The following is a 14,524-nucleotide window of genomic DNA, read 5'->3' as shown; positions in this document are numbered from 1 at the left end:
TTATACACAGGAAAAAAAAAGTTAATTTACAATCGAATTTTTACCTGTTGGTTACTTATATTAGTGTATAAAGTTCAATATTCAATAGAATCTGACTACTGAATGAATATTATAGTAAAGACAAACATATTAGCTAAACTATTTTGATAGTTTAGGTTGCTAATACGTGCTAATCTGTTTTTTATTAGACAATTATCAGTTGGAAGTAAAAATCACGAAAACAGTTTTTATTTTTATTTTTTCTTTGTTTTTAGGTTCATCTTCTGAGAATATCATTATAAGTCGTCAACAATTGCTTGAATATTTTAGAACGTGCAATTCGAAAGATAATAATGAAAAACTTAACAATCTTTTTAACCAAGTAGCAAGTTTCTTAGGTATTGAGGATGGTCTCACAAATGACTCAAAACAATTATTATCTAAGTTCGTATTCGACTACAAACAAAAGTGGGCATCTGTTAGAAGATTTTTTCATTGTTTCGAAGATTCAGGTGAAATTACTGGCATAAATAAAAATATTATATATCGCTTTCTTATAATCCTTTTGGCACTTACAAGTACGTTTCTAGTTAATCCAAATAAATTTAAAATTTATTGCTGCAAGACAGCTGTTGTCTTTATCAAACATTATCCATGGTACCCCCTACCAACAACTATACATAAAATCTTATTTCATGGCCATGAAATAATGAAAAATTGTATAGTGCCTTCGGGGTTACTTTCAGAAGATGCTCAAGAATCCAGAAATAAAGACATAAAAATGTACAGAGAAAGTTATTCGAGAAAATTAAGTCGGATCCAAAATGTAGAGGATGTGTTTAATAACCTTCTTGTGTCATCTGATCCTTACATAACAGATATTTCACGAAAACATTACAAGAAGGATTCAAAAGTAAATGATTATCCAAAAGAACTTAAGTATTTACTGGACATGTAAGAAAAAAACTAATAAAATAAATATAGAAACAGTGAATTCACCTTAAATAAAGCTATAGTTTAATTTAAATATGTTTTTATTTGATTCCTAAAGCGTTTCTAACTTTTAATTCACTCCATTAGTTTTGGCCAGAAATTTAGGAAAATCCGCCTGTGTGTGCTCTGATCAAAATTAAAATCGATTTTTGAGGATCTGGGAAGCCCTTCATTAGGAATCGGAGGGTAAATTGTACTAAACGGCCGCCATCTTGAACTTCAGCATTTTTGCACCGATTAAAGAAGAAAATATATTGTAACACCTCTCTACAGAGAGGTAGCATGTTCTACAACACAAACCTAAAGCTATTCTATCTGCAATTATACCTATGTACACAATAAATAAATATGAAATATCACTATCACTCTTGAATATTCGAGAGGCAGGTAACAAAATTTTGATTGGCGTCTTTCGCGGTAGGCCCAGTGTTTTTTACATCTTATAAATAGGAAAATGACCCAACCACTCCGAAAACAAAACTGTACGTAGGGTACTTATTTGACAAGTCAGTAACATCTGTAAAAGAATGATTCGATAATCCGTGACGTGCTAAAAGGGACTATACAGATAGGTGATACGAAGTTCACCGGGCACCGGGTCAGCTAGTAACTCAATAATAACCCAGCAATTTATATTTATTTATTTAGACACATAATAAACTTACAGTACAGTCACCAAGTCGTTTACATGTTAAATCTTAATTCTAATGTCAAGTTATTGTAATATAAAAATGTCAAAAATGTAATACAAATAAAATCAATATAATTTATAAACCAATAATTTCCAACAATAAAAGACAAATTCAACAGACAGAAGCATAATAAAATAAATAAATTTCAACTTATCATAAAAAACTAACACAAAATTCTCAAATTAAAATTATTATTGCAAGCCCATTCGCTCCAACACAAAGGAATTGTTTATCCTATTACTAATGATGCCATGATAATGCTCCGTTAACAATAGTTTCCGCCTCAGTTCGAGTGTGTCGAGGCCTACCATCCCCGATACGAACAGGGAGGGATATAGATAAGGGTAGTAGCCAAATACTTGCTTTATAAATACCTTGCGAATTTCTTTTGTATTTTCTCATAGTTTTTTTTTTTATGGTAGAGGAGGCAAACGATGAGACGGATCACCTGATGATAAGCGATTACCGCCGCCCATGGACACCTGCAACACCAGAGGGGTTGTAAGTGCGTTGCCGGCCTTTAAGATGGGAGTACGCTCTTTTCTTGAAGGTTTGAAGGTCGTATCGGTCCGAAAACACCGCAGGCGACAGTTCATTCCACAGTTTAGCAGTGCGAGGCAGAAAGTTCCTGGAAAAACGCACAGTTGAGGACTGCCAACCATCTAAGTGGTGAGGATGGAAATGTTGTCGCGTAGGGCGATGGCGAAAAGAAGCGGCAGGGATTAATCCGAACAATTCCGATACCGGGTGTGGCAGTCAGGGAAGTGCTCTCAAAACGAGGTGATACGACAAACTCTAACTTTTTTTGCGGTAAACGCGCAAACTTGTGTCTTGGTAGGGTTGAAACGGACTAAGTTAAGTCGACCGCATTCAGAGACTTCTTTTAGGGAAGTCTCAATTTCAGACACAAGTTTGTTCCGGCTCTCTGCGACGTTTTCCCGAGAGATATTGGTGCGGCCGGTGTAAGACGCATCACCCGTACTATCATCAGCATAACAATGAATGCTGCTGATTTGCAGCATGTCATTGATATACTTTGATTCATAAGGGTCCTAAAATTGTGAACGAGATCTAGTTTTGTATGGAGTTATCGTTCTTCTCCTAGTGAATATTGGATTCTTTGGCTAATACGACATCGATTCGTACGAGTTTCGGCCGGAGAGTAGTAATTACTTATAAATACGGCTGAACTGAACTGAATAGGACACATCAATATAAGTATAATCGATGAAGAAGGCTCGAACCTTGTTTTGCACAACACAAAGCCCGCTAACCTGGTTTAACCGTAGTAGTAAGGTAAGGCGGGATAAGACGAACATAGTTTATTTTCCTCGGGTCAAGACTAACAGTATGAGGATTGCATATAAGCGTTTGTCTTGCTCCAGCGATAGTCTTACCCCACCTTACCTTATGTAAATTGCTAACAATCAAACATATTTTTATTTATTTGTTTATTTAATAAAATCCGGCGGTTTCTATGTAAGCATGGGCTCAGAGTAGGGTTCCGTAGTTACTCTTCCGTCATAATAAGCTAAACTGGAGCTTAAAGTATGGTAGATTGTTAACCAAGGGATGAACTGTGGGTGTACGTCTTTTTACTATGAAGGGGAAACTTTTTGCGATAACTCAAAAACAGCTAAACTGATCATATCCGCTATAGTTTTCATTTACTTAATGTCTTTCTTAAGCTCTACTTCCAAGATTTTTTTTCATATTTTTTGGACCTATGGTTCAAAATTCACCCCCACTTTACGTGTAGGGGAGGTACCCTAAAAAAAAAAAAAATTTAGATTTTATTGTACGACTTTGACGGCTTTATTGATTTATATATCCATGCCAAATTTCAGCTTTCTAGCACTAACGACCACGGAGCAAAGCCTCGGACAGACAGACAGACAGACAGACAGACGGACATGGCGAAACTATAAGGTTTCCTAGTTGACTACGGAATCCTAAAAATGACACTCACCTATAATTATTTTTAATATTGTAAGTTAATAGATATGGCATTTAATTCCAACAGCCGTGCCATGGCTGACATGTATTGTACCTAATGATTGGTAAATACACTCTACTGTTATATGAAACCAATAACTAATATTAGTTTTATTGTCCAGGTTAGGTTAAGTTTGAATGTTCATGATCATGAAGCGCGTGGATGTCCTAGTCGGCGCCGGCGCCGGCGGGCTCCTCGGGCCCCTGGCTCCTCTCCGGCTTCTGGATGAGGTAGTAGACCGAGCAGAAATTCGTCATCGCCCCTGAAATCAAACAATATCAAATGAATTCTCTGCCGTATGCAAATTCTATGTGTACGGAACCAGAGATAGTAAATATTGAAGACGTACAACCGGCATATACAAAAGCGCATTCCTTGCGCGCTTTGTTACTTTTTATTTTATGACTTAATCATTAAATCAGATTTTTCTGGTGGCTGTCCTAGACAAAAAGTACAATTAAAGCATAATAAAACCATTTTTTAGCAATTTAATTTACTTTTATGAATAATTGGCTAGAAGCTAAGTGCGCTCAGTCAACTGCAAATGTTACGGTTTGAAATTATAATTGTCAGTAGGGTACCGATACCGTGGCGGCTGCTACTTTATATATGAACAGTGCTTAAATGGACTGGCCTCGGGACCACCATTCGATGCGAGAGGTATAAGAGCTTTTTCTAAAAAATATATATTGAAGACCTGATTCTCACAGATTCTGATGTTTTTGGGTTCTTTCAATCACAAAGTAGTAAGAGAATTTAAGTACTTGGGACACTGGGTAACCGCATCGCTAAAAGATGATGTAGATGTGGAAAGGTAGCGTAGGGCGCTGGCAGTAAGAAGTAATATGTTGATTCGTAGTTTCGCAAGGTGTACTAGCAACGTTAAAGTCACCCTTTTTAAGGCGTACTGACAGTCATTTGCGGAGGCGCGCACCGACGGCTTCCACGCCATCATGCGCAAGCGTGGCGGCGCTGGTGCGGCGCGGCGGCGCCAACAGTCTCCTTGCCACAGTCGCGGACAGGGTAGATGGCGCTTTCTGGCAGTACTGGAGTAGCCTACATGCCCATAATAGTCAATCTATTGTAATACATTATAAAATAAAATAGTTATTAATATAGGTTTAGTATATTAGGTAATACTCGTAAGTTACTAATATAATATGGAAATTTAATTCTGAAATAAGTGTTTATTTAATTTATATTCAATCTTGATGCAAAACAAAGTATGTATTTTGTATGGAAATTGTAGTTTCCACTACGTCGCGCTCATACAGGTGAACATTTTTTTCACACTAAATCGTGACGTAATGGAACGGAAATTTTGGGATATTTTGTTTTAACGATGGAGGATGCGAACGATTCTGAATAGAATGAGCCCAAGAAAGTCCAGATTTGTAAGTTTGAGGCTTTCAATATTTATTTTAGAAAACACCCATAAAGCATTGACGATTCTCGCGGGGTAGTATGGGGGCTTTCAGACTTCCTTACTTTGCTATAGTCTGATATTACCACAGACCTGTCAAACGCTTCGCTTACTTAAAACACATATCACATTTAAAGTAATACTAAGTATACATATTTAAACTTAAGACCGTAAACCATTTGCTTCTACTACTACTAACGCCATCTGACGACGAGGAGCAGAACTAAATTTAGTTAACTGAGATGGTTGGTAAGAAATAAGTTATTACAGTTAACTAAGTTCTGTTGAGGGCTTGGCTTCTATATTATTATATGAACTAAATCATATTTCCATTATATATTTAGATTTACAGTCAACTAGACAACTACTCAACGCCCGGCCCGGCGGATGTGCACCGTGTCGTGCACGCCGACCGGCAGCAGGCTTGCACACACACACACACACACACACACACACACACACTCACCGATGGATAGCGCGGCCAGCAGGAACACGTCCTCGAAGTGCTCGTAGACGGTGGTAATCAGTATCCCGGAGTAAAGAAGAGAGTTCGCGCACGCTTTCAGTTTCACCACCGAATCCAAGGAGCTCGGTGGGCGAGACTGGAAAACCAAATATGATGTTTTCAACAGTTACATTGTTTGAGAAAATAACTGTATTCGGAACCGGTAAGCTAAGTCTTCACCTGCACCAACTTTGAAGTGACAAAATGTGGAAATACCGTAATGCCAAAATGCTGACACTCCACAGATTGTCATTATATGTAAGTTAGTTTGTTGTTTCTACTCTAAATAAAGGTTTTTTCAAAATCGGTATCTGAGTGTTATCGGAAAATATTACTATGTACCTAGGATTAATTATTATGCTGTGATGATACAACAGATAGGCGTAATAACCGGGTCATATGTCGTCAAAACAGTCCGACACAGATCATTTCATTACCATTTAGATATCAAAATTTCGTTACCGTTTCATTTGGTTAAGTTTTGGAAGAGGAAACAGTCGAGTACGAAACTTCGTTTTTTGTGATTTTTACGGAAGATTTTTTGCCTAATCTGGCGTTGTCCTTATCGCTTCCGTTAGCGAGACGAGACGGATATATTCACTTAAAATATTTAAAGCTCAGCTCCCGCCGTATCCTTTTATAGAAATATATATATATATATATATATATATAATATATATATATATATATATATATATATATATTTCTATGATCTCGGAAACGGCTCTAACGATTTCGCTGAAATTTGGTATATGGGGGTTTACAATCGATCTAGATTAGTCTTATGTTTGGGAAAACGCGTGTTTTCGAGTTTTCAGGCGTTCATTTCTTTCGACGCAGAATATATCAAATATATGGTCGCTAATTTCGTGTTGCCGGTCACTGTCCGTCTGGTCTAGCGGGTTAAGACGCGGACGGCTAAGAACGAGTGTTACGGGTTCGAATCTCGCCCGGTGACTAACTTGTTTTTTTTATATGTTCAAGTTTATATATAATTTTTTTTTTATCGTTTTAGACAAGTTTAATTTACAAAAAAAATTAGTTAAGATTATCACCTATACACCACCATATTACAATACAGTGTTGTCACATACAATTTTAGCGAAATGGTAGAATAGGGTGCAAAAATAGGTAGAAATGGGTGGAGTTTAAAATGAAAAATAGGTAGATCTACCACTCAATAGAAGTACATTTTTATGATTAAAAATGTGTATAAAATGTTTTGAATTATTTATAAGTTTGGTATATTGAGACGTTAGTACACGTGTTTATTAAAGAAATTGAAACAAAAGTTAGGATTTCCATTGTTTGTAGGTAATAAACCTGCTTGTATAATCTGTTTCTTTGGCAAGCTTTCATTAAATCGAATCGAAATTTGGTAGAAATTAAGTAATGTTCCGTCACATGTATTGATAATTGCTTACAATTGTACCATTTTGAAAAATAGGTAGATTTCAGGCTAAGGGAGGTAGATAGGTAGAACGCAGGCAAAATAGGTAGATCTACCGAAAATTTGGTAGATGTGACAACACTGTTACAATAAATAGTTATAACCGAGCAAAGCTCGGTCGCCCAGGTACTAAATTACCTTAAATTATAAATAGTCAAAATAATAACATAATAATTTAAGGAATATAAAGAATGAAAATAAAATCAAAAATTACAAATTAAAATTCGCAAATTTAAATACAAATCTAAGCAAAATAACATTTTTTTTTAAATCAGGCAGTTACATAAACATAAATTTAGTGCATCACACTAGGCTAAGCCTGTCCCGTGACTCCACGTTTGGTCATTATGTTAAAAACAATTATATAGTTACAATTTATACATTACATTTATAAACTTATCTAGTACCTACAATTAATTTACAAGTTCGCTTATAAAGCTAGACTTTCGTGGCTAGCGGCCGATGCGACAGTCGCGCGCGGCTGACGCGCGCGGCCGATGCAGAGCTCCAGACTTTCATGGGTCGCGGCCGATGCGTCAGTCGCGCGCGGCCACTGGCATTGGTGAGTGTCCGTCTAGTGCAGTTTTGTGAGATCTTCAATGACTTCTAAAAAATATATTTTGCTAGCGATGCTAGGAAAAGGAGAGCATGACGATTTGCTATTGTTACATTATTTCAAGCAAAGAAGTCCAATTGAACCAATTTTCAGGAACAGAAATGATGAAGGATTTTATCGTATTTAGATAGAGAGACACTTAAAATCTGATGAAGAGAAATTCAGTAAGTATTGTCGATTAAATAAAAGGCAATTTAATTTTGTTTTGTCTTTAATATATGACGAAATCAAACCAAAAACATAAAACAATCTGTCCCGAAGAGAAGTTATAATCCTTTGAAGAAAGGTCGTATAAAAAAGTATGCTGCGCTACCAAATTGATAAGAATTTCTTCTTCTTGCAAAGAAAATAATGCAATGTTCGCCATTTTTGACCGCGCGTCACGCGTCATACACAGACCAACCGAACACGACCGCGCGCGGCTCGCGACTGTCGCTACTGACTCGAGCCGCTACCCTCGAAAGTGGCGCCATTGGTTTCATACTGATTATTACTGACGCGCGGCAGATACGACTGTCGCGAGCGTCAGCCGCGCGCGACTTTCGCATCGGCCGCTAGCCACGAAAGTCTAGCTTAAATATAAAAATAAGATGTCAGACTTAAGTAAATTCAAAATTAGATCAAAAGTAACAGATAAAAGCAGAAGATAGTTAATAAGAGATCTACCGTCATACTTTGAATGCATAAACATAGGCATAGTGTCTACCTACATAGTATTGTACAGTAGTGTTGTTAGTTGTTACTGTTGTTACCTTGTCTCTTTCTCTCTCTCAGTAATCATCATTCTGACTGATTAGCTTAGCATCTAGTATAACATAACATACGCGTCAATCATTTGTGGTGACAGATACTGGTAACAGCAATGCGCACACGTTCCTGATGAAGACGGGAGCACATCAACACAGCCATCGCGATGTTTTCTTCGGTAAAGGACCTTATTTATTTCTTATCCGGTAATATGTAATAATAGTATTTTACAGTACATATGGCGCTACTTTACCGCACTAGTGCGAAAATGAGCATATTACGTTACTATGTCGAACATTTAAAGGGCCATATATACTGTAAAACGTTGTACAATACATGTGCGAATAGGTAATTCGCAACTCGTGTCGATTTAAAACACTCCCTTCGGTCGTGTTTTAATTTATCGCCACTCGTTTCGAATTTCCTATTTTTCGCACTTGTATCGTAATGTACTATTATGCAACAGTTGTATAAGAAGGTTCAAAAAAGGCGAGTGGCGTGAGTTACGCCACGAGCATTTTTTGATATACTTACTTATACATTGCATACAATATTTTTCCTACGAGTCAACAAAAATAATACTTTAAACTAGTAAAATCATATAGGTAAACAAACCAAAAGTACAGCTAAGATACGCGAGCATCCTTCTCACGCGCCCGGCCAGCCCCGGCCCGGCTGGTCAGCGACACCTTCTCGTAACTCATGAGGCCCTGGTACTTGTTCCTAGTTAAATTCAAATTTTGGATAGTTTCTTCTAGATTTTGGCCAGCGGAAGCAAAGTTGACGCTTTCCGCCCGGACGGCAGAAAAATATTTCTCACCTTCGGCTCAGGTGCCAATTATACACGCGGCACGCAATTTCCTACTTTTCCTCCCTTGGGACACAAATAACTATTTCAACTCACTTGCTCAAAACCGCGTTTTTAATCCACCGATATTTGGCTCATAATCCTAGATATTAAAGTATTAAACACGCGTGCTTTTTCACTACATATATTATAACACTCGTGCTTTTTCATTGTATTATTCGACTGAGTTAAGGTTTGTTTATTGGTAAGTAATAATAAGTATGGAAACGGAGCCTTCTTATATTGGTCGAGTAGATTTAATAACGCGGACTGGCGGGAGCTGACGCCTCGGCGAGCCGGCCGCACCGCACGGCGGCGGTGGAGCGAGGGGCGGTAGGCAGTAGGACAGAAGCAAGACTTTTATTAACCGATTTAACAATTAAAATTTGATTAACATGAAAGTTTCTTTTTTCCTCGCAAGTGTGTTGAAAAATGTCGTATGAAACGCGTGTGCTATGGTCATAACACAAATCGGCTTTCTTATTGCGTGCTCGCTTGCAGCTCGCAGCTCACAATATCGCCTCGTGTGTAATGATAATGACCAACAAAGCACACTCGTATCACAATATAGGTACTAAAAACAATAAAAAACTGTCGTCGACGCAAAAGAGAAAAAGTTACATAAATTACCTGAAATTCAACTTCGAGGCAAAATACAATACTTCCTATAAACAGACGAAAGTCCTTCTCGTCGACCTGTATCCCCTCCAGAAATCTATTTTCAGCAATCAGCCTGATGAATAATGCTGCATAATACAGTACCTGAAACCAAGAAATAAGTGTAATATTTACTAATAGTGTCAATTATCACTACGTACATTTGTTTGGTTGGTAAACAAATAAATAAATGACAGGTGCTGTGAGGCCTGCCAGAGTACGCACCAAACATATGAAATACAAGAGCCACGCGGTGGCGACTAGCTGCCTCATGATGCCTTGTCCTTATCCTTGCCCTGTCCGCCTACGGTTCTCTGCAAAATCAAAAACGTTCCTGTCATTTTCCTTGCATATATTTTGTAAAGGAACTTAGGTTTATTATGTATCTTAGGCGCTTGGTACAGATTGGAGTGGGAATATTCTAGTAGTGAAGCATTCAGCCAGTCCATAGTTGATCACAATTATGTACTTCTTTCTTATGGCTCCTCTACACGATGGGCCATCATACTAACGTGTGGTGCAGCGGGATGGCCACAGTGTCGCATTTTCGTCCGCACATCTACACGTGGCCCATTCCATAGTGCGTGCTCTCAAACATCGCATGGTCATCTCGCTGGTCTAGCGCCGGGACATCGTGTAGAGAGCCATTACTAATTGCCTCAGATAAACTAATTCGGGCAGTTCGCACAGAGTTAGAGCACGCCGATCCGGTCCATTCAGACAGCTTATTAAGAACTGTTTTTCAATATCAAATAAATATACGTGTTTAAATGATGAAGAGGTAAGTGATAAAATATAAAATATGTATATTTTTATTATTCTTACATGAACAGTAGGTTTTTATGTTCATTAACACTTTTAAAGGAAACTAACCTTGACAATATTCAATAAGTCATGAATTGGAACAAGCATAAATAAAAAAAAAAGTGAAAAGCACTAGTTCGCAAAATCCAACTTTCCGCACGCTAAACGGCTACGTAATGTAGCACTTTTTGAGCAACTGTATTAAAATAGTACATTACGATACAAGTGCGAAAAAGAGGAAATTCGAAACGAGTGGCGATAAATTAAAACACGGCCGAAGGGAGTGTTTTAAATCAACACGAGTTGCGAATTACCTATTCGCACATGTATCGTACAACGTTTTACAGTAAGTACATATGGCCCTTTAAATGTTCGACACAGTAACGTGTAATATGCTAATTTTCGCACTAGTGCTATAAAGTAGCACCATATGTACTGTAAAATATATTATATGTATATGCAATATATCGTAAGGTTTTCCGACTCATTCATTATTTAGGTAGGAGAAGTCGTGTTAATTTTGCCCACTAATATTTTTGTAAAAAATGTCGATATGATTGTTTTTAAAAAAAACAGCCGTGCCCCCAGATAATATTCCGTACATAAGTTCCGAAAACTCATTGGTACGAGCCAGGATTTGAACCCGCAACCAATGTCAGATGTCAGCTCCACTCGGCCACCACCGCTTTACACTACTAATATTTACTAAATGTTTTAACAGGTACAGTCAGCTGCAGAGAAAAGGTACCATCCCTGCATACAAGTTTATATGCATGGGTGGTTACCTTTTCTCTGCAGCTTACCGTACTATACATACAACGTAATAGGTAGCTTATGTTAAATCAATTATTTATTGTTTAGAAAAGGAATTTTATTCAAAACGTATATTTGAATGACAAAATATGTCTGTTAGAAAAAAAATCTCAAACATACGTGGGGTACAATTACATTACTTAAATTACTTTCGTAATAATAGACCGCAAAACACCGTGTTGCGCGCGCTGAAGCGATCAATCACAACCAGATCAGCGCTCTGCAGTTATTTCTTCTTTGGCCACAATTACTCCGGTTTTATAGCACTTGGGCTATGCACAAGCATTCATAGTGCAAGGAAGCGACGAGCGACACAGCCTCCTCGTATCTAAGCTGCATGGCATACGACACACGACTGACGGTCACATCTTTTTCGAGCTGCATATGCACGAAATGTGACAAAATGATCGATTTCTTAACAAAATATTAACTGATTAACAAAAGCTATATTGTATTTGAAGAATTTGTTAAATCATTTTTTTTAGTTTAAAAAGAATTTTAATTGATTAAGCCGTTTAATAGAAATAAGCAAAGTCAGCCGCAAAATGGCCTGTCATATTTTTTTTAGGAAAAAAGTCAAATGTTATGAATGTTGTACATAAAATGAACATTAATATATATTTTTTCCATAATTTTTTACTGAGCCATTTAGAAGAAATAGCGTCTAGAAAGTAACAGATTTTCGACAATAACGGCGCGTAGCACCTTAATGCGTATTTGTAAACTGAAGGCACAATGCGACGCGTCTGTTGTGAGAGACGGCCGCGCACGAAAAAGATGTATGGAAATGTATGAAAACTGCAGTCGGCGTGCAGTCAGCGTGCAGTTCCCATATAAATTGCCTCCGCGTTGATACCAGCCTGTACCGGCTGTGGGCTGAAATTCGGCTTCCATTGACATAGAAACCAATGTTGTTATTTTAATTTTTTTTGATTGACATAGGTTTTGTCTAGCATGGCTATGGTAAATTTTGAATTTGGGACAATTTGGCATAAAGAGCGTGTGAGACATTTTTTGAAAAAATGTATGGAGCAGGAACAAAAAATCAATTTACCTCAAAAACAGCAAACAAACCGTAATGGTTTCTACGTCAACGGGAGCCGAATTTCAACTCACAATGCGGCCTTTATACGTCAATTTCCGCTAATTTCAACATTAAAAAAAAAAGACAGAAAATTCCTATCTTACTATACAAGTTGTTCACAATATTTCACAAGAATCTGTTGGACAATGCGACCTGCAGACGCAGAGTGCAAAGGAGAGCAGCCGGACATACGAAACTAGTATTTTTGCTCAACCTGAAACGGAGACCGTCGCTAACGCTCGGTCGATGGCATCACTCGCAATGCACTCACTCGTAAACAAGACGATTATGAGATATGTACCGATGAGAGATATATAAACCTTACCTTATTTAAAGTACGTGCGACAATGTATCCTGACGCTTTGGATTGTATTGATTAGGTTGTGTGTTATGATAGCAATACCTTCGTAGTACACAACGGACGGATTGGATAAGCGTATCGCTCGAGCCCCGGCCGGCGCCCGTCTGGACGGGTGGGGGCAGGGTGCAGGCTGCCGGCTGCAAGGTGCAGGGTGCAGGGGAGGCATCTCACCGGCATTCAGGGCGTCTACGTGAACATATCTAAAATCCAGATTTCGTGTATCTCCATCCCTGTCACTTCGATAACGCAGGACGGATGTGGCAAATAGAGGATTTACGAATTTCGTTGTTCGTGGCAAATCCCGCCCGGTGCAGGGTAGGGGTAGGACCTTGGCTGGGTCATTATCTGAGAGCAAAATTTGACACGTCCGGGATAAAAACCTTATGAAAATGTAATAATAATGAAGTCTTGATTTTTTTGGAGATAGTAGTAGTAGCAGTAGTAGTAGTAAACTCTTTATTGTACAAAAATACATATTTAAAGTAACATACAATATAGTCTACGTCCATATACTTATTAGTTGCATATACAAAAAAAATTGTTTAGGAAAAAATTAGTTTTAGCCGATATAACAAAACACGTGCTCATTATTTTTTGCTGCTTTCAAACATATACTCAAACCAGCCATTAACTAGCAAGTTGCTTGAGCATCACTTTCTATAGGAGTTAGAAGATTTAGTAACTTTTTAGTACTTTGGAGGACAATTTCTCCCAATAGGTTGAGTTTGGGCAGCTAAAAAAAAATACGTGTCCGTTATTTTAGACTACTCTGTAACATATATCAAAATGAATCAAATCGGAGTCGGACAGTTGGGTACCCTTCCTTGTTAGAAAAACTTGAGTTTAAGCAGATATAACAAAATACGTGCTCATTATTTTTTCCTGCTCTCAAACATATACTCAAACCAGCCATTAAGCAAGGTGCTTGAGCATCACTTTCTATAGGAGTTAGAAGATTTAGATATTTTTTAATACTTTGGAGGAAAATTTCTCCCATTAGGCTGAGTTTGGTTGGGCAGCTAAATAAAATACGTGTCCGTTATTTTAAATTACTCTATAACATATATAAATATAGATCAAATCGGAACCGGACAGTTGGGTACCTTTCCTTGTGAGTTAAAAAATGTCACTCAGTTTAAGTATCTGGGGCACTCAGAGACTTGTCATACGCTTCGCTTGACAGACAGATGAAGTGTGCGAAAGGGAACCCATCACGTATATGAACAAGCCACGAGTGTGAAAGAGGCAGACTACATATGAGAAAACGTAACCATTTTTTGAATTCGAAGGCGGCCGAGGCGGCCAAGCTCATATTGCCGTATTTTTTAACGTTAAAAATATACGAGAATCTAAAACAAAAATAAATATTTAGTAATTTAGTGAAGATGGTGTCATGTTGTGTGCCGGGTTGTTGTGTTTCAGGGCCAAAAAACCCAGGGAAATACTCATTTCACAGGTAATTATGATAATCGTAGCGAAATTTTCGTAACGATATTTTATCAAATTAACAGCATAAAAAGTGTAAAAAGCCAATTTATACAGTTCATTATAAGTTTT

General features: G+C 37.7%; 1 protein-coding gene across 1 annotated transcript; it reads right to left on the bottom strand.

The window, feature by feature from the left end:
* Positions 1-1,100: 1,100 nt before the first annotated feature.
* Positions 1,101-13,972, bottom strand: LOC133526194 (uncharacterized). Its single transcript, XM_061862707.1, has 5 exons — positions 12,932-13,972; positions 10,131-10,219; positions 9,879-10,010; positions 5,550-5,685; positions 1,101-3,922 (listed from the first exon to the last, which is right to left on the bottom strand). Exons 2-5 carry the CDS (start codon positions 10,176-10,178, stop codon positions 3,828-3,830), a joined length of 411 nt encoding a protein of 136 aa, XP_061718691.1. The 5' UTR covers positions 10,179-10,219; positions 12,932-13,972; the 3' UTR covers positions 1,101-3,827.
* Between the last annotated feature and the right edge of the window lie 552 nt (positions 13,973-14,524).

The sequence above is a fragment of the Cydia pomonella genome, chromosome 16 (genome assembly GCF_033807575.1).
Source record: "Cydia pomonella isolate Wapato2018A chromosome 16, ilCydPomo1, whole genome shotgun sequence".
NCBI lineage: Eukaryota > Metazoa > Arthropoda > Insecta > Lepidoptera > Tortricidae > Cydia > Cydia pomonella.
This window is presented reverse-complemented; position numbering and strand designations above follow the sequence as displayed.